Source organism: Macaca mulatta, chromosome 1 (genome assembly GCF_049350105.2).
Source record: "Macaca mulatta isolate MMU2019108-1 chromosome 1, T2T-MMU8v2.0, whole genome shotgun sequence".
Classification (NCBI taxonomy): domain Eukaryota; kingdom Metazoa; phylum Chordata; class Mammalia; order Primates; family Cercopithecidae; genus Macaca; species Macaca mulatta.
The window spans coordinates 115,832,147-115,852,705 of record NC_133406.1 but is presented as its reverse complement, the minus strand read 5'-3'; the positions used below and the strand labels follow the sequence as shown (position 1 = coordinate 115,852,705).

The 20,559-nt window shown below is 45.1% G+C and overlaps 1 protein-coding gene and 1 long non-coding RNA gene across 48 annotated transcripts in view; one reads left to right on the top strand and one right to left on the bottom strand.

Moving 5' to 3' along the window:
• Nucleotides 1–15,846, top strand: part of PIP5K1A (phosphatidylinositol-4-phosphate 5-kinase type 1 alpha) — a 53,412-nt gene extending 37,566 nt beyond the window's left edge. For 16 of the 47 annotated variants that reach the window (XM_028843954.2, XM_015150858.3, XM_077990797.1 and 13 more), the window contains 8 exons: nt 1,448–1,653; nt 3,113–3,196; nt 4,059–4,107; nt 4,878–4,962; nt 7,057–7,203; nt 7,372–7,501; nt 12,831–12,876; nt 13,857–15,846. In XM_028843954.2, coding sequence (XP_028699787.1) covers nt 1,448–1,653; nt 3,113–3,196; nt 4,059–4,107; nt 4,878–4,962; nt 7,057–7,203; nt 7,372–7,501; nt 12,831–12,876; nt 13,857–13,859 — 750 coding nt within the window. In that variant the 3' untranslated portion in view covers nt 13,860–15,846. 47 annotated transcript variants of the gene reach the window in all.
• On the bottom strand, nt 15,810–19,018 carry LOC144331466 (uncharacterized). The gene is made up of 3 exons (XR_013398534.1): nt 18,470–19,018; nt 17,637–17,734; nt 15,810–16,678 (listed from the first exon to the last, which is right to left on the bottom strand). It is a non-coding gene; the product is annotated as an uncharacterized LOC144331466 (long non-coding RNA).
• Nucleotides 19,019–20,559: the final 1,541 nt, after the last annotated feature.

Below are 20,559 nucleotides of genomic sequence, written 5' to 3'. Positions count from 1 at the left end.
GGGATTACAGGCGTGAGCCACCGCGCCCGGCCGTTTTTGTATTTTTCGTAGAGACAGGGTTTCACCATGTTGGCCCGCTGGTTTTGAACTCCTGACCTCAAGTGATCTGCCTGTCTTGGCCTCCCAAAGTGCTAGGATTACAGGTGTGAGCCAGCGCACCCGGCCTAGATATCACTCTTGACCTCTGTACTCTTCTATCATGTGAACACTTCCCAGTGTTGCACATACTAAACTGTATTGTGTTTATTTTACATTTGTATCCCTTTCTAAATGTATAATGTCCTTGAGGACAGAAACTCTCTAATATCTTTATATCTCTGTAAGGAGGCATAGTGCCTACATGGTGGGGATTCAGTAAATGTTTAACTCAATTGAAGCTAGTCATATAAGGTCCTACCACAGATCTGTTCTGTCACAAAGTGTACTTTACCACAACCTCATTGTGGAATCTTCACAGCACAAATACGTATTCCTTGTTCTCTTGAGAAGGTAGTGTTCTCTTCATGGAGACATACATGGAAAGAACAAAGACAATCTTGTGGGCTAGGCAGTGGGACTTGGAAAAATTATGTTTACTCAAATGAGAGAAAGCTAAGGGTATGTAAATAAAGACTAACCAGGCTGGGCGCGGTGGCTAACGCCTGTAATCCCAGCACTTTGGGAGGCTGAGGCAGGCAGATCACCATGTCAGGCGTTCAAGACCAGCCTGGCCAACATGGTGAAACCCCAACTCTACTAAAAATACAAAAATTAGCTGGATGGGGTGGCACTGTAATCCCAGCTACTTGGGAGGCTGAGGCAGGAGAATCGCTTGAACCAGGAGTTGGAGGTTGCAGTGAGCCGAGATCGCAACATTGTACTCCAGCCTGGCTACAGAGCAAGACTCAGTCTCCAAAAAAAAAAAAAAAAAAAAAAAGGGTGGGGGCATAAAATAAAATAAATAAATAAATAAAATCTAGCCAGAGGGGGGTTAACATACTTTTCTCCAGGGAAAAAAGTAGGAAGAGGCAAAGGATAATCCTGTGTTTAGCCTTACAGGTTCACTGTAAGGCTAAATTAAATAATTACATCATGAAAGCTGTCAAGCCAGGCGTGGTGGTTCATACGAATAGTCCCAGCACTTTGGAAGGCTGAGATAGGCAGGTCCCTTGAGTCTAGAAATTAGAGACCAGCTGGGCAGCATGGTGAAACCCTGTCTCTACGAAAAATAAAAAATTAGCCAGGTGTAGTGGTGTGTGCCTGTAGTCCCAGCTACTTGGGAGGCTGAGATAGGTGGATCCTTTGAGCCTGGGAGGTTGCAGCTACAGTGACCCGAGATCACATCACCGTACTGTAGCCTGGGTAACAGATTGAGACCCTTTCTCAAAAAAAACAAAAAAAATTGTGAGATCCTGCAAAATATTTTTATTTCTCCCAAGGCTCAGATCATGTTTTTTCCTTCCGTTAGGTGCTGCAGAGCTTCAAGATAATGGATTATAGCCTCTTGATGTCAATCCATAATATAGATCATGCACAACGAGAGCCCTTAAGCAGCGAAACACAGTACTCAGTTGACACTCGAAGACCAGCCCCCCAAAAGGCTCTGTATTCCACAGCCATGGAATCCATCCAGGGAGAGGCTCGACGGGGTGGCACCATGGAGACTGATGACCAGTGAGTGGGCTCAGGGCCACTAGGGAGGAGAACATAGGCCCACAGCACTTTTTCTTTTTCTTTTTTTTAGTTTCACTCTTGTTCAGGCTGTTGTGCAATGGCACGATCTCGGCCTACTGCTACCTCCACCTCCTGGGTTCAAGCGATTCTCCTGCTTCAGCCTCCTGAGTAGCTGTGATTATAGGCGCCCACCACCACACCCAGCTAATTTTTTGTATTTTAAGTAGAGACGGGGTTTCATCATGTTGGCCAAGCTAGTCTATGAACTCCTGACCTCAGGTGATCCACCCACCTTGGCCTCTCAAAGTGCTGGGATTACAGGCGTGAGCCACCGTGCCCTGCCATAGCACTTTTTCTTTAGGAAGGGACCCAGCTTCTGGAAAGGAGTAGCCTTGACTCAGCAGTTGGATCAGTAACATTAATGTTTACAGAAGTATAGAATGAGTTTGAATGAGCTTGCTTAATATGAAAGGAAAAGAAGATTAATTTCAGGTTTATAATGTATGTGGGAAGGAGAGCTATTCAAGAATTAAAGACTTAAAAAATTATAGTCTTAGATGCGTGTCTGCAAATTATATTAGAACTTTATTATCATTTTTTAATCTTTTTGTTAGTAATATATTAGAACTTAATAAAAAATAATTAATGGGCTGGGCACAGTGGCTCATGCCAGTAATCCCAGCACTTTGGGAAGCTGAGGCAGGTGGATCACTTGAGTCCAGGAGTTTGAGATCAGCCTGACCATCATGATGAGACCTCATCACTACAAAAAATCAAAAATTACCCAAGTGTGGTGGTGAACACCTGTGGTCCCCCCTACTGAAGAAGCTGATGAGGTAGAAGAATTGCTTGAGCCCAGGATGTCAAGGCTGCAGTGAGCCACTGTACATGCCACTGCACTCCAGCCTGGGCAGAGAGAATGAGACCCACCCTGTCTCAAAAAAAAAAAAAAATTATTACAGACTTCTTTGTGGAAGGCATCCTTCTTCATCATGGATCTATCTAGTAAGTGTAATTACTGAAATACCACAAATATTAGATTGTTTATTTTTTTAAGATATCCTGTAACATGACTCTCAAGAAGAGTGTCTTAGTGGGCATAAATTAAGATAGCAAAAGTACTGAAGTTGAATTAATTAGGAGAGCATTCCCAAAATTGCTGAGTAGTGGAATTTTAGATTCTCTTTGATGGAATCAGAGTGGAAGAGGTAGGCAAGGAGATTTGGAGAAAACTAGATTATAATACATACTCTAGAGAGTTCCTGGGGTTAGAGAAAGGATCTCATTTTCTCCTGTTTTTTAAATATATTTTTTTCTCTTTTTGTTTTCTTGATCACTTATTGTCTGATCTCCTGGTTTATGGAAGATGAGGCAGTTATGTTTAGGTTTCACTTCCCTGTCCTGATCTGACTAAACTAGCCAACAGATTTTCTCACCCTTTCCTTTTTGCCTTTTCCAGTATGGGTGGCATCCCTGCCCGGAATAGTAAAGGGGAAAGGCTTCTGCTTTATATTGGCATCATTGACATTCTGCAGTCTTACAGGTGAGGAGCATATGGATCCCAAATTAAGAGAGGGTGGATACAGATAACCACTCATGTTTCTCTTTTAGATGGGTTTGTTGCCAAGTTCTTCCGGAAGCAAGAATAGTGAGTTGCAGTCTGGCTACTTACTTCATTAGTTTTCAGATGGTTTATTTCCTTGATTTTGCCTCTTTCCCCAGCCTTTACAACCCTCCCTTCCCCATCTCCCCAGACATAATGTATACCTTCTGTGGAAAGCTGAGTCAGTCTTGGAAGCACCAGGGTGGAATATGCCATCTGTCTGGCTCTTTGCAAAAACCTATGAGATGAGTCATGCTCCACATTGGGATACAGCTAGAAACGTTGCCCTTTTCCATGGAGGAAAAACAGGAGGGTCACTGTGTTCTGTAAAAAGTATCAGCCTGTGGAACTAAGAGGCAGTGAAGTGATCACCAGGGAGGAGCTGGAAATGTTAGACCCCGGTTTTGTTCCTGTAAGGTTTTAAGTACTAATGAGGACTGGACAGTACTTGGTTTGTTGGTTCAGTATTATCATCCAGTTTTAACTACCCTTTCCAGTCTTGCCCATCTGTTCCTTCAGCTCTCCTTTTATAATAAATATTCATGTTCCTGATTTGCCAGGGACATAAATTGCCCTTTTCCCATGGGGGAATAATTGACTTACCTAGAAACAACATTGGTCTCCATGATGACCCAGCACTGCTGTGTCTGTTCTTGGGAAAACCAGTGTACCAGCAGATGTGCTTTCTCAGCTTCTGTCTTTTGAAGGTTTTCTATTAGCCCTTTAACCCCCTAAAATATAAAGTTATTAAGATCATTTATTGAAAAATGACATGAGGAGGTGATGTACATTTTTCTTGCAGGTTTGTTAAGAAGTTGGAGCACTCTTGGAAAGCCCTGGTACATGACGGGGTAAGTAGCAATACTAGAGGCTCTCTTACCCACTTCTGCCTCCATCACTTCTGATTGGCCTCCTCAGTTTCTTGCAATTTTTTTCTTTTTTTTTTTTTTTTTTGAGACAGGGTCTTACTCTGTCACCCAGGCTGGAGTGCAGTGGCATGATCTCGCTTACTGCAACCTCCGTCTCCCAGTTTCAAGTGATTCTCCTGTCTCAGCCTCCCGAGTAGCTGGGACTACAGGCACACGCCACCATGCCCAGCTAATTTTTGTACTTTTAGTAGAGACGGGGTTCCACCATGTTGGTCAGGTAGGTCTCAAACTCTTGATCTCAAAGTGATCTGCCCACCTTGGCCTCCCAAAGTGCTGGGTTGAGGCGGAGTCTTGCTCTGTCACTCAGGCTGGAGTGCAGTAGCATGATCTCAGCTCACTTCAACCTCCACCTCCCAGGTTCAAGCGATTCTCATGCCTCAGCCTCCCATGTAGCTGGGATTACAGGTACCCGCTACCATGCCTGACTAATTTTTGTATTTTTAGTAGAGATGAGGTTTTGCCATGTTGAACAGGCTGGTCTCGAACTCCTGACCTCAGGTGATCTGCCCACCTCGGCCTCCCAAAGTGCTAGGATTACAGGCGTGAGCCACCATGCCCGGCCTTTTCCATTTATTTCATTTGTGGGTTTTACCCTTCTGCTAGGGGCTCAGTCTGGGGGAAGATAGCCCTTGGACTAAAGGTCCTCTTGCTGGGCCTCCCTCTAACTCTATAGCATTTCTTCTGCTCTGCAGGACACTGTCTCAGTGCATCGCCCAGGCTTCTACGCTGAACGGTTCCAGCGCTTCATGTGCAACACAGTATTTAAGAAGATTCCCTGTAAGTGGTTTCTACCAAGTGACTGCCTACTCTGACCAGTGGCTCCCTTACCCCAAGAGAACAGAGGGCAGGACACCTCTGGTAGGGAGCTGCCAACGCCAGAGGCCTCTCCTCCCACCTACATCCCATGAGAGCCATTTCTTACCCTTTGTGTTAGTCAGTCTGTCACAGTCGTTTCCAAGTTGCTGTTTCCCCCTTGGCTCTTCCTGCATATGTCAATGAGGTGAGGGCCATTTCTGGGGAACTGGGATTTGCAAAAAAAAAAAAAAAAAAAAGTGTAGTTGTGGATGTAGGATCCATGCCACAGAGATAGGCAGAGCCAGACTTTTATGTACAGAGATATGCAATGAGGTTACCAGTGTTCTGTTTTATCTTCTAGACTATCTCAAGTGGTTAGAGAAGCATTTACTGATTTCTGCTTAGCACATGTTTTGTTCTCTTTCCTCAACTTTCTTGTTTAGAAAGTGCCAATATTCTTTTTTTGCAAGTCTTCCATGCTGCTGCCACAGCAAATTCTAACTTCTCTTTCCCTTCTTCTCCTATTAGGCATCATTAGTCACATGGCAAGGGAGAGGGGACCTAGGCATGCCAGATAGTCTTAAGGGATATGGAAAAACCAGGCTGGGTGCAGTGTCTCACACAATCCCAGCACTTTGGGAGACCAAGGCAGGAGGATCAGTTAAGCCCGGGAGTTTGGAACCAGCCTGGGCAACATGATGAGACCTCATCTCTACAAAAAATTTTAAAAAGATAAGGAAAAAAATCATTTCAATCTTTACAAAATGATAAATATACAAGGGTCAATTATTTAGTGCTGGGCACATATGTGCTAAGAAGATGTAGAGTGAAAGTGTTACCTTTCTTGACCGGGCACGGTGGCTCATGCCTGTAATCGCAGCACTTTGGGAGGCCAAAGCAGGTGAATCACCTGAAGTCAGGAATTCGAGAAGTCTGACCAACATGTTGAAACCCCGTCTCTACTAAAAATACAAAAATTAGCCGGGTGGTGGTGCGCACCTATAAACTCAGCTACTCAGGAGGCTGAGGCAGGAGAATCACTTAAACCTGGGAGGAAGAGGTTGCAGTGAGCTGAAATAGGGCCATTGCACTCCAGCCTGGGTGACAGGAGAGAAACTTCATCTCAAAAAAAGTTCTTAGGTTTTACTATAGGATACTATTAAAGAAAAAAGGGGGCCAGGCGCAGTGGCTTACGCCTGTAATCCCAGCACTTTGGGAGGCCGAGGCGGGCGGATCATGAGGTTAGGAGATTGAGACCATCCTGGTAACATGGTGAAACCCCTCTCTACTAAAAATACAAAAAAAAAATTAGCCTGGCATGGTGGTGGGCGCCTGTAGTCCCAGCTACTTGGGAGGCTGAGGCAGGAGAATGGCGTGAACCCGGGAGGCGGAGCTTGCAGTGAGCCGAGATCGCGCCACTGCACTCCAGCCTGGGCGACAGAGTCAGACTCCATCTCAAAAAAAAAAAGGAAAAGAAAAAGTGGGCGGGGGAAGTGGCACACACCTGTAATCCCAGCACTTTGGGAGGCAGAGGTGGGTAGACCACCTGAGGTCAGGAGTTCGAGACCAGCCTGACCAATATGGTAAAACCCCGTCTCTACTAAAAATACAAAATTAGCTAGGCATAGTGGCGCATGCCTGTAATCCTAGCTACCCAGGAGGCTGAGGCATGAGAATCACTTGAACTCTGGAGGCGGAGGTTGCAGTGAGCCAAGATTGCGCCACTGCACTCCAGCATAGGCAAACGAGCAAAACTCCATCTCAAAAAAAAGGAATAATGCATTAGGGTACGTTTCATCTGATGGAAGTAGAGCAGCTGTCAAGGCTCCATGTTGGAGGGGTAGGTGTGGATATGTTTCCTTTCCTCTAGGTTTTATGCCTCTTGGAAAGTGAAGTGAGCTAACACCTTGTTCTCCGAATAGTAGTTCATAGAGCCCATCTTTGTTGACATTAGCTTTTTCACTTTTCAGACCAACTTTGGGTGTGTGTTGGGGATACTAGCAATTACTTGTATGGATGTCTTGGTAATGGTTGCTAAGGTGGTTGCTAAGTAGGCTCTCTCTTTCCCTTTTGAAGTGAAGCCTTCTCCCTCCAAAAAGTTTCGGTCTGGCTCATCTTTCTCTCGGCGAGTAGGCTCCAGTGGCAACTCCTGCATTACTTACCAACCATCGGTCTCTGGGGAACACAAGGCACAAGTGACAACAAAGGCGGAAGTGGAGCCAGGTCAGCACTATGGCTGGGGTCTCCACGTGATGGGGTGCTCCTTCCCTTCCTTCTGAGCCTTTACCTTGTCTGGCTAGGACCTCTGCTCCCATTTCTATCCAGGAAGCCAAGCTGCTACATATTTTTCCTTGTATTTACCGTACCCCATCTTCTCTTTCTTTTTTCTAGGCGTTCACCTTGGTCGTCCTGATGTTTTACCTCAGACTCCACCTTTGGAGGAAATCAGTGAGGGCTCACCTATTCCTGACCCCAGTTTCTCACCTATAGTTGGAGAGACTTTGCAAATGCTAACTACAAGGTTTGTTTATTGGCCCCTTTCTCCATATAATCTTATCTCTCTTTTCAAGTCCTTGGAAACCTCTATAATATGATTGCATCGTAATAAATTACCCCAAGGGTTAGTGGCTTAAAATAACAAACATATATCATACTTTCTGTGGGTCAGGAATCCAGGCCCAGCTTAGCTGGGTCCTCTGGCTCAAGATTTCTCATGAGGTGGCATTTAAGCTGTTGGCCAGGGCTAGGGTCTCATCTGAAGGCTCAAATAGGAGAATCTGCTTCTAAGCTTATTTATGTGGTTATGGGTAGGATTTCGTTCCTTGTGGGTTGCTGAACTGAAGGCCTTAGTTCCTTGCTGGCTGTTGTCTGGGGGCTTCCCTCAGTTCTTTGCTACATGGACTTCTCCATAGGACAGCTCAGAACATGGCACCTGGCCTATCTGACAGTGAACGAGAGAGTATGTGCCTGTGCAGAAACCATAGCCTCTTATAAGTTAATCTCAGAATTGACATTCTACTACTTGTGCTATATTCTGTTCACTAAATGCAGCCCACACTCAAGAGGTAGGGATTACCCAGAGGTGTGAATACCAGGAGGCGCAGGGATCATTGTGAGCCATCTTAGAAACTGCTTGTCATAGTCTGCCCTCTGGTCTCCAGAAATTTACATACCTCCATGTCCAAAATAAACTGACCCCTTCCAGGATCTCCAGAAGTTTCATCCCATTGTAGCATGAGCTCAAAGTCCAGAGTTTTATTACTTAAATTAGGTCCAGGTTTGGATGAGCCCCCCAGGTATAGTTCCTTAAGCACAGCTCCTCACGAACAGTTCTTCTCAATCTGTGAACTTGTGGAACTAACGAGACAGTTATTCTTTCCCTGTGTACCTAGCACACAGTGGTGAGACAGGCATTAGATAACCAATATACACATTTCTGTACATAAAAGAGGAGAATGGGAGGCACAAAAAGGAGTCATTGATTTTATTAGCTGTTCCAAAATCCAGGAAATGTTGGAGTTTCTTTTATTAGGCCTCAAAGCAGAATAATTCTCCATGGTTCTTGGCTCTACCCTCTAGACTCTTGGTTTTGTCTTTTGAGTCTTCCTTTTTCATCAAAGCTAGAGTGTATTTTTACCTGAGTTCTTTTCTCAGCCTGCTTCTTTCCAGTAGAATTTTGGGGGAACTAGTGGTCTCTTTATTTTGTACTGTTTGTCTTTTTTGATCCAAGGTGGCAGTGTTTCTACTGATACAGAAGATTTTGTGGGCCTCCTGTGATTCACTTTTTTTTTTTTTTGAGACAGAGTCTCGCTCTGTCGCCCAGGCTACAGTGCAGTGGCACGATCTCAGCTCACTGCAAGCTCCGCCTCCTGGGTTCACGCCATTATCCTGCCTCAGCCTCCCGAGTAGCTGGGACTACAGGCGCCCGCCACTTCGCCCGGCTAGTTTTTTGTACTTTTTAGTAGAAACGGGGTTTCATCATGTTAGCCAGGATGGTCTCGATCTCCTGACCTTGTGATCCGTCTGTCTCGGCCTCCCGAAGTGCTGGGATTACAGGCTTGAGCCACCGCGCCCGGCCGAGCCTCCTGTGATTCTCCTTGGGATTTACTCCATTAGACAAAAGCCACACTCATAAATATCTTCTTCATGAGACCTAAGCTTACAGACCCTGCTTTTCGGTTGAAAGGATCTGTGAAACATAATCTTTTGAACAGCCTTTTGTATGACTGAATAGCGCAATCAGCCCTCCATATCCACAGGTTCCACATCCCAGATTCAACCAACTGTGGACTGAAAATACTTGAGAGCCTGGTATGGTGACTCATGCCTGTAATCCCACCATTTGGGAGGCTGAGGTGGGAGGATTGCTTGAGGCAGTTTGAGACCAACCTGGTCAATAAAATGAGACCCCCGTCCCTTAAAAAAAAAAAAAAAAAAGAAAAAAAAGAAAAGAAAAAATAGTGTAAAAAAAAAAAAAATTCCGAAAATGTTATGTTGTTGCTGACATGTACTGTACAGTTAGGCCTACAATGGTTGTGTCTGTACTTAACATGTACAGAATTTTCTTGTCATTATTCCCTGAACAATGCAGTATAACAGCTATTTACATAGTATTTACATTGCATTAGTTATTATAAATAATCTAGGAATGATTTAAAGTATATGGAGGGCCAGGCGTGATGGCTCACACCTGTAATCCCAACACTTGTGGGAGATAGAGGCGGCCAGATTACTTGAGCCTAGAAGTTTAAGATCAGCCTGAGCAACATGGTGAAATCCCGTCTCTACCAAAAATATAAAAAAATCAGCTAGGCGTGGTGGTATGTGCCTGTAGTCCCAGTTACTCAGGAGGCTGAGGCAGGAGGATCGCTTGAACCCAGGAGGCAGAGGTTGCAGTGAGCTGAAATCGTGCCGCTGGACTCCAGCCTGGGTGACAGAGCGAGACCCTTTCTCAAAAAAATAAATAAAAATAAAGTATATGAAGGATGTGCATAAGTTATATGCAAATACTATACCATTCTATGTAAGGGACTTGTGCTTGTGGATTTTGATATTCAAGGAGAGGTTCTGGAACCAGTTCCCCACAGATACTGAGGGCTGACTATACTCTGAACCAATACCTTTTGTTTTTCTGAGGTCTTATTGAAATGTTTCACAGTCACGTTTGGCTTCATCTTTATTTTATTTTATTTTATTTTATTTTTTTGAGACGGCGTCTTGCTTTGTCACCCAGGCTAGAGTGCAGTGGCCGGATCTCAGCTCACTGCAAGCTCCGCCTCCCAGGTTCACACCATTCTCCTGGCTCAGCCTCCCGCGTAGCTGGGACTACAGGCGCCTGCCACCTCGCCCGGCTAGTTTTTTGTATGTTTTAGTAGAGACGGCGTTTCACCATGTTAGCCAGGATGGTCTCGATCTCCTGACCTCGTGATCCGCCCGTCTCGGCCTCCCAAAGTGCTGGGATTACAGGCTTGAGCCACCGCGCCCGGCCTGGCTTCATCTTTAGACCACATTTTCTTGGCAGTGCCCTGGAGCTTATCCTTGCTCAAAAGCCTTTTTTTTTTTGGGCGGGGGTAGACATGATGTCTCACTGTGTTAACCAGGCTGGTCTTAAACAGTCCTCCTCCCTCTGCCTCCTAAAGTGAGCCACAGTATGTGGCCTATCATTTCTTAATTTTAGCATCGTTTGCTCTCTGGAGAGGCTTAGAATTTTCAAAACCTATCAAGTTCTGGTATTTTTGTTTAATAGTCCTTCCCATAATTTCTTTCTGTTCTCTTACATTTTACTATAAGCATCAAGAGAAAACCAGGTGGCACCTTCAGGACTTTGCTTGGAAATCTCCTTAGCTAGATTGTCCAATTCTTTAGGCACATATTCTACTTTTCACATAATCACAAATCACATTGTTGCTAAACTTTATGCTGCTACCTTACTAGGATCTCCTTTCCTTCAATTTCCAATAAAATTTTTCTCAGTTTAAGCCCTCACTGGTAACCCCATTTAAGTCCAAAATTCTATAAACAGCATATTCAGGACACTAACTTTTCACTAAAATGCTCCTCCAAGCCACCCCCAATGTTTTGTTTTGTTTTTGTTTTTTGAGATGGAGTCTCACTCTGTTGCCCGGGCAGGAGTTCAGTGGCACGATCTTGGCTCACTGCAATCTCCGCTGACAGGGTCTCCCTCTGTCCCCCAGGCTAGAATGTAGTGGCACTATCTTGGTTTATTGCAACTTCCACCTCCCAGATTCAAGCAATTCTCCTACCTCAGCCTCCCGAGTACCTGGGATTATAAGCATGCACCATCATGCCTGGCTAATTTTTGTATTTTTGATAGAGACGGGGTTTTGCCATGTTCCTCAGGCTGGTCTTGAGCTCGTGGCCTCAGGTGATCTGCCTGCCTCAGGCTCCCAAAGTGCTGGGATTGCAGGCATGAGCCACCGCACTGGGCCACCACCCCCAAATTTTAGATTTTTGTTACAGCAGCACCTCAATTCCAGGTGCAAAAATCTGTATTATCTATTATTGTGTAACAAATTACCCCAGACTTAGCTGTCAAAAACAAACATTTGTTATCTCAGTCCGAGTGTGGTGGCTCACACCCGTAATCCTAGCACTTTGGGAGGCCAAGGAGGGCGGATCACCTGAGGCCAGGAGTTCAAGACCAGCCTGGCCAACATGGTGAAACCCTGTCTCTACTAAAAATGTAAAAAATAGCCAGGCGTGGTGATGCGTGCCTATAATCCCAAATACTCAGGAGGCTGAGGTGAGAGAATTGCTTGAACCCGGGAGGCAGAGGTTGCAGTGAGCCATAATTGTGCCACTGCACTTCAGCCTGGGCAACAGTGAGATCCGTCTCAAAAAGAAAACAAAAATTTGTTATCCCAGTTTCTGTACCTTAGCTGGATGCCTTTGGCTCGGGTTCTCTCTGGAGATTACAGTCAAGCTATTAGTCCAAAAGCTTATCTGAGGGAAGATCAGGTTCTCAGCTCACTTACATGGTTGTTGGCAGTATTCGGTTCCTTTGTCACATCGCCCTCTCCATAGCCAGCTCTTAGCATAGGAGCTGAATTTCCTCAGAGCAGGCAAGCAGGGGCTAGAGCATGAGTCCAAGAAGAAGCTATGATATTTTTATAATCTCATCTCCGAATTGACATTCCGTCTCCTGTGCCGCATTCTGTCCAGGAGAAGAGAATCACTAAGTGCAGCCTACACTAGAGAGGGGAGAGAATTACACAATGGCATGGATCTCAGGAGGCAGGGATTATTGGGGGGAATCTTAGAGAGTACCTACCACATCTGGAGATTGAAACAGAAGAGGGCAGAGTACTGGGAAATGTTTTATAGTATTCAAGAAGCCAAATATAGTTAATTAAAACAGTGTGCTTTGCCAGGAGCTATGGCTCATGCCTTTAATCCCAGCACTTTGGGAGGCCGAGGCGGGTGGATCACAAGGTCAGGAGATCGAGACCATCTTGGCTAACATGGTGAAACCCCGACTCTATTAAAAATACAAAAAAAAAATTAGCTGGGTGTGGTGGTGGACGCCTGTAGTCCCAGCTACTCAGGAGGCTGAGGCAGGAGAATGGTGTGAACCCTAGCAGAGCTTGCAGTGAGCAGAGATCGTGCCACTGCACTCCAGCCTGGGTGACAAAGCGAGACTCTGTCTCAAAAAAAAAATAAATAAAACAGTGTGCTTCAAAATCTAGTAGCTTCTTAGCCTCTTCTTTCCAAATTCTAAATTGATTCTGAAGTGAAAATTAGAGAAGCAGTATGAGATTTAAGAGGGGAGTCCTTTGTTGTTGTCTTCTAATTCTTTTTCTCTCTGCTTCTGTTTTTTTTTCGCCTGTTAGTACAACCTTGGAAAAGCTTGAAGTTGCAGAGTCAGAGTTCACCCATGTGAGTGTCTGGGATGTGTGGGAGGTGAACGTTTTGCAGGGTATAAAGAGGATCACTCATGGCCTGGAGCAGGAAGTTAATTGGCAAGATTAGAGGAGCTGGGTACCTCCTAAATCTTGTTTTTTATTTTTTATTTTGTTTATATATATATATATATATATATATATTTTTTTTTTTTTTTTTTTTTTTTTTTTTTTTTTGAGACGGAGTCTCGCTCTGTCGCCCAGACTGGAGTGCAGTGGCGCAATCTCGGCTCACTGCAAGCTCCGCCTCCCGGGTTCACGCCATTCTCCTGCCTCAGCCTCCCGAGTAGCTGGGACTACAGGCCCCCGCCACTGCGCCCGGCTAATTTTTTTCTATTTTTAGTAGAGACGGGGTTTCACCATGGTCTCGATCTCCTGACCTTGTGATCCGCCCGCCTCGACCTCCCAAAGTGCTGGGATTACAGGCGTGAGCCACCGCGCCCGGCCTATTTATATATTTTTTTGAGATGGAGTCTCACTCTGTTGCCCAGGCTGGAGTGCAATGGTGCAATCTTGGCTCACTGCAACCTCCGCCTCCTGGGTTCAAGCGATTCTCCTGCCTCAGCCTCATGAGTAGCTGGGATTACAGGCGCATGCCACCATGCCCGGCTAATTTTTGTATTTTTTAGTAGGGGCACGGTTTCATCATATTGGACAGTCTGGTCTCGAACTTCTGGTGTCGTGAGCACAGGTGTGAGCCATTGCACCCAACCATCGTGTTTGTTTTGTTTTGTTTTTTTGAGACTGAGTCTCGCTCTGTGGAGTGCAGTGGCCTCTCAAAGTGCTGGGATTACAGGCATGAGCTACCGCGCTTGGCCGCCATCTTGTTTTTTTAAAAATATCTTTGGTACCTGATACTTGGAGGCTGAAGCTGAAATAGAAACTTCTTAACGCTTGAAATCCATTCCTGCTTAATCTCATACTCCACATCCTTAACTTTACACTCTCCTTTTACAGTAAGCGCAAAGCCTCAGAAGACCTGGAATAAGATTCTGCCATCTCTGTGATCCCGAGATGTGTCAGGCCTTGCCCCATCAATGCTGAATTTTCTTCTACTTGGTCATCAAAAAAGGAGTGTAATAGAAGCGAGGGGAGCTCCTCCTCCATCTTCTTACTGAAGAAGAACCTCCTCTCCTTCCCCTTCCTCATGAATGGGCATTAGTGCCTCAGACAGTTGAGGACCGAAGCATCCCCTCCACTCCAGAGTTGGGTGGTACGGATTTTCAACTGGCTAACCCTTGGCCTCCACAATTGAATTTTTTTCAGACCCCCATTCTTCATGCTGGAAATGGGATTGCTGTACTTGGCAGTTTTCTTTCCCCTCATCTTTGACCAGGAACTGGACTTTTAGTTTCCTCAGGACAGACTAGCTGGCACATTATCTCCACCTTAGTTCTTTCTCCCTGATCCCTGGAAGAATACCCCTGTAATCTCTGTAAAGGTTTTTGGGGGGATAAGGGAGTTTAACCACCTCTCAGCGTTTTTTTTTTTTTTTTTTTTTTTTTCCCTGAAAAAAGGAAAAAGCGCACAGCACACAGTTTCAAGCCAGCTTCAGATCAAAACTCCAGAAGTGTTGACAAGATGCCTATTCGTAGGGTTCCCTCAGAAGAGCCATGGTGTTTGTGAAGAGAAGAGTAGTGATTGCTCTGCCAGAAGCAGCTCCTCTTTAAGCTCCACCTTTCTTGATGAATTTCTTAAGGCTGAAGGAATGGAGAGTGGGACATGGGGTAATCTTTACCCCTTTTGTTAAAACAGGAGGCAGCCATGGGCTGGGAGATCATAGCCCTTCCTAGGCAGAATCCTGTTCACTGCCAAGCTATAATAATTATTACTATTTTGCAATTTGAAATATATTCTGGTTGATTTTCTTTTTTTTTTTTTTTGAGACGGAGTCTTGCTCTGCCGCCCAGGCTGGAGTGCAGTGGCCGGATCTCAGCTCACTGCAAGCTCCGCCTCCCGGGTTCACGCCATTCTCCTGCCTCAGCCTCCCGAGTAGCTGGGACTACAGGCGCCCGCCTCCTCGCCCGGCTAGTTTTTTGTATTTTTTTAGTAGAGACGGGGTTTCACCCTGTTAGCCAGGATGGTCTCAATCTCCCGACCTCGTGATCCGCCCGTCTCGGCCTCCCAAAGTGCTGGCATTACAGGCTTGAGCCACCGCGCCCGGCCTTCTGGTTGATTTTCTAAATGTGAAGACTTACTAAATGAATTTTAGATCATTCTCCAAAGGAGATTTTTTTGCTCTTCTCATCTTTTCCAACAGTGTTCTCCTGTTTGTGGAGCTAAGGTGAAGAGGGGACACCTGTCTGTTTTATCAGGCAGTCCGTATCTATGAGACCAGGAAATATTTTCTTAAACTCATGGGGAGACAGCAGATTCTTGCCTTGGTGAGGTCATTGCTGTGCCATATGTCCTACCCCCCTGTCTTCATGCAGGGAAGTTGGAAATGGGGGCTACATATGCTCTCTCCTCCCCATCTACAAGAGTTGTGGTTTTCCATCTGATTCTTCCACTCTTGTCAGGGGAAGAAGGGGGCCTGGTATCTCAGGCAGATTGTTGAATTCTTGTTCTATCCCTTCTCTATCCCACCCTGCCTTGATAATATGTTAGCCCATACCCCAAATAACTGTCTATATTAGACACCCCCAGCCAGTTTCTGGCTGCCTGTCTTTGCTGCCATGTTCTTTTTTACAAGAAGGAAAGAGTTCTTGCTATTTTTTTTCATAATTTACTATTTATGATGTATTTAAGTGTTTTATTAAGGACACAGTTCTGTTAGGGGTGGGAGGGAATATTTAAGGGAGGGCTGGGTCTTAGGGAAAGGAATGGGGAATCAACATTTTTATGAAGTGTCACTATTTGCCTTTACTTTGTATTGTTCAGAAATGGCAAATACAATATAAAAGTGATACATGGTTTTAATGTAATAAACTTTAATCGGTTATTTAGATCTCTTATTTCTTCTGATTCTTTTTCATATACCATCTGCTCACACTCCTCCACCACCCAGGCTCAGTTTTGTTCGTGTTGCCCTAAACAAAGGCTGCATACTTTCCAGCTTGCAACACTGCAGCTTCACTCTTAAGGCTTTATGTCCGTATGTCCTCTTCCTCAGCAACCCCATTGTCTTCACAAGGAAAAGCGGTGAATGAATATGAGGGGAATTACTGTAGGTCTCTTGCCTAGGTTGCAACCCAGTTTAACAGGGATTTGGAGATTCAAAACTCATTTTACTCAGGTTTAAGAAGAAAGGAGAGGGACAGTGGGAAAAGTAAGTTTGAGGTTGCTGGCCTTAGTGATTCCCTCCCTTTCATTCCCTTGACCTGGCCCTAGGGTGTCACTCTTAGAAGATCATAGAGATTGCAATGCATGGAGTAGTTGGAGATCAAAGAAATAATTGTCCTTCAAGAGTTTCTAGTTTCCGGGAGGAACACAAATACACGAAAACAATGTATTATATGTGAGACAGCTACTTAAGCTATCTGAAGGTGGCACAGAACATAAAAGGGGGAAAAATTGACAGTTATGTGGGATGAAAGTGTTAGAGAATGTTTCACTTCCAGCACAAGGACTAGATGCACGAGAATGGCCTGTTTTTGAGAACAAGGAAGAGATCATGGTGAGAATATTGGAATAGGTATAGTTAGAGGCAATATTGGGAACCCTGAAATATTTTTTGCCCCAATAGGATGTGATACAAAATAATTGAGAGACTAACAAAGTTTCATCAGAATTAATAGAGGATTGGCCGGGTCCACTGGCTCACATCTGTAATCCCAGCACTTTGGGAGGCCAAGGCAAGTGGATCACTTGAGGCCAAGAGTTAAAGAGCAGCCCGGTCAACAATGTGAAACCCCATCTCTACTAAAAATACAAAAATTAGGCCAGGTGTGGTGGCTCACACTTGTAATCCCAGCACTTTGGGATGACGAGGTGAGCAGATCACCTGAGGTTGGGAGTTTGACCAACATGGAGAACCAACATGACCAACATGGAGAAAACCCGTCTTTACTAAAAATAGAAAAAATTAGCTGGGCGTGGTGGGTGCACGCCTGTAATCCCAGCTACTTAGGATGCTGAGTCAAGACAATCTCTTGAACCTGAGAGGCAGAGGTTGCGGTGAGCCAAGATTGAGCCATTGTACTCCAGCCTGGGCAACAAGAGCGAAACTCCTTCTCAAAAAAAAAAAAAAAAATTAGCCAGGCATGGTGGCAGGTGCCTGTAATCCCAGCTACTTGGGAGGCTGAGACAGGAGAATCACTTGAACCCGGGAGGCAGAGGTTGCAGTGGCTGAGATTGCACCATTCATTGCATTCCACCCTGGCAACAGAGGGACACACTGTCTCAAAAAAAAAAAAAAAAAAAAAGGAAAGGCACGTACTTGGATTGGAAGAGGAATGGGGATTCTCAAAGTTTCTTTTTCTTTCTTTTTTTTTTTTTTTTTTTTTTTTTTTTTTTTGAGACGGAGTCTCGCTGTGTCGCCCAGGCTAGAGTGCAGTGGCCGAATCTCAGCTCACTGCAAGCTCCGCCTCCCGGGTTTACGCCATTCTCCTGCCTCAGCCTCCCGAGTAGCTGGGACTACAGGCGTCCGCCACCTCGCCTGGCTAAGTTTTTGTATTTTTTAGTAGAGACGGGGTTTCACCGTGTCAGCCAGGATGGTCTCGATCTCCTGACCTCGTGATCCGCCCGTCTCGGCCTCCCAAAGTGCTGGGATTACAGGCTTGAGCCACCGCGCCCGGCCTCTTTCTTTTTTTTTTTGAGACAGTTTCACCATGTTTGCCAGGTTGGTCTCAAACTCCTGGCCTCAAGTGATTTGCCCGCCTCGGCCTCCCAAAGTGCTGGGATTACAGGCGTGAGCCACCACACCCAGCCCATATTCTCAAAGTTTTGAATTTGATTTTCCCACAGCCCCAGCCAGTCCTCCTTTTGTCTGAATAAGGAGAACACTTTTTTCCCTAATAGAAATTGGAGGTTAACATGTTTTAGGCATAAATGTTCTACTTCCCTGACCTTGTCACTCAAAGTGTACTCAACTACTGAGTGGGGTGGTGTAGATAATCCTCTTATGATCAGAGGGTCCCTCTAGCGGTGAGCAGCGACTAGCGCTTATTCTCTAGCTATATCCTCTAATTTATAATCAGATACAAGTAGGGTCTGTTAGTATAAAACTTCTAACTAAAAGAGAAATTAAAATCATAGGATAATAAAGTTGGAAATCATCATCTGGTCTGACATTTTACTCTTAAGCATGTCAATCTCAGCTATTCTGAAAAGTATTCAGAGATGAAGTCTCATTCTTTATTAGTTTTTCCTTTTTTCTTTTTTTGAGACGGAGTTTCACTCTTGTCGCCCAGGCTGGAGTACAATAGCACGATCTTGGCTCACTGCAACCTTCGCCTCCCGTATTCAAGGGATTCTCCTGCTTCAGCCTCCAGAGTAGCTGGGACTATAGGCACCCGCCACAATGCCTGGCTAATTTTTGTATTTTTAGTAGGAAGGGGTTTCACCATGTTGGCCAATATCTTCTCGATCTCCTGAATTCGTGATCCATCTGCTTCGGCCTCCCAAAGTGCTGGGATTGCCCAGCCTTGGTTTTCTTTATTTTAGAGTCTTGTTCTATCACCCAGAGCAATCCCAGCTCACTGCAGCCTTTACCTTCTGGGCTCAGGCAACTGTCCTACCTTAACCTTTCAAGTAGCTGAGACTACAGGCCTGCACCATCACAACCAGCTAATTTTTGTATTTTTTTGTTGCAACGGGGGTATCCAGGCTGGTCTCGAACTCCCTACCTCAAGTGATCTGCCCACCTCGGCCTCTCAAAGTGCTGGTATTACAGGTGTGAGCCACCATGCCCAGCTGGCCTTTATTTTTCATTATGGAAATTTCCAAACCAAAAGTAGAGTAGTATGGTGAACCACTGTGTACACATAACCCAGCTTCAATAATTATCAACATAAAAGGCCAGTGTGGCCGGGTGCAGTGGCTCAAGCCTGTAATCCCAGCTTTCGGAGGCTGAGATGGGAGGCCCAGAGTTTGAGGTTGCAATGAGCTATATATGATTGCACCACTGCTGCACTCCAGCCCAGTGAGACCTTGTCTCTTTTGTTTTATTTAACACCCTGTCTCAAAAAACAAAACAATTTGTTTCTTCCAAAGGATTAAATCCCAAACTTCATATACTTTTTTTGTCTATGAATATAACATATAACCCTTAATAAAGATTCCTTTTATAATGGTGACAACTTTAACACTATTATCATGCCTAAAAAAATTATTTAATATCAAATATCCAGCTGATGTGATGGCTCACACCTGTAATCCCAACACTTTGAGACTTTTTTTTTTTCAGAGATGGGGTCTCACTATATTGCCTATGCTGGTCTCGAACTCCTGCACTCAATTCATCCTCTCACATCAAAAAATTAAAAACAAATGAGCCGGGCTTGGTGGCATGCACCTATAGCCCCAGCTACTCAGGAGGCTGAGGCAGGAGGATTGCTTGAACCCTGGAGGTGGAGATTGCAGTGAGCCGAGATCAGGCCACTGCACTCCAGTCTGGGCGAAAGGGCAACACCCTGTCTCAAACAATAAAATTTTGTAGAGACGGAGTCTGGCTGTGTTATCCAGGCTGTTCTCAAACTCCTAGCCTGAGTTGATCCTCCTGCCTGGGCCTCCCAAAACGCTGGGATTATAAAACCTAAGCCATTGCATCAGGCCTTAAATGTAATTTTTGATTAACAAACCAAAATGGTTTAGTGGTTTGTTCTTTGGGAGATTAGTTAATATAATTGAGTTGTCAAATCTTTTCTGGGCTCTCTACTGGGCTTAGGGAATTGTAAAGATTAAGACACATTGCTGGCCAGGTGTGGTGGCTCACGCCTGTAATCCCAGCACTTTGGGAAGCTGAGGCGGGTGGATCAACTGACGTCAAGAGATCGAAACCAGCCTGGCCAACATGGTGAAACCCTGTCTCTACTAAAAATACAAAATTAGCCGGTCATGGTGTCACGCCCCTGTAGTCCCAGCTACCTGGGAGGCTGAGGCGGGAGAATCGCTGGAACCCAGGAGGCAGAGGTTGCAGTGAGCCTAGATCGAGACACTGCACTCTAGCCTGGGTGACAGAGTGAGACTCCTTCATCTCAAAAAAAAAAAAAAGACACGTTGCCTACCCTTAGTTAAATGGGGGAGGAGATAAATATACAAATAAATTCAATTCAAAGGTATAAGGGCTTGTTGAATTAAAATTCTACAGGGAACTGAAGGCTGTAGAAAGTCATTAGTGATCTCTACTTTTTTTTTTTTTTTTTGAGACGGAGTCTCACTCTGTCCCCCAGGTTGGAATGCAGTGGCGTGATCTGTGCTCACTGCAATCTCTGCCTCCCGGGTTCAAGCGATTCTCCTTCCTCAGCCTCCAGAGTAGCTGGGATTACAGGCGCCCGCCACTATGCCTGGCTAGTTTTTTTTTTTTTTTTTTTTAAGATGGGGTCTCACTCTGTTGCCCACGCTTGAGTGCAGTGGTGCAATCTCGGCTCATTGCAATCTCCGTCTCCCGGGTTCAAGTAATTCTCCTGCCTCAGCCTCCCGAGTAGCTGGGATTACAGGCGTGCGCCACCATGCCCGGCTAATTTTTTGTATTTTTAGTAGATACAGGGTTTCACCATGC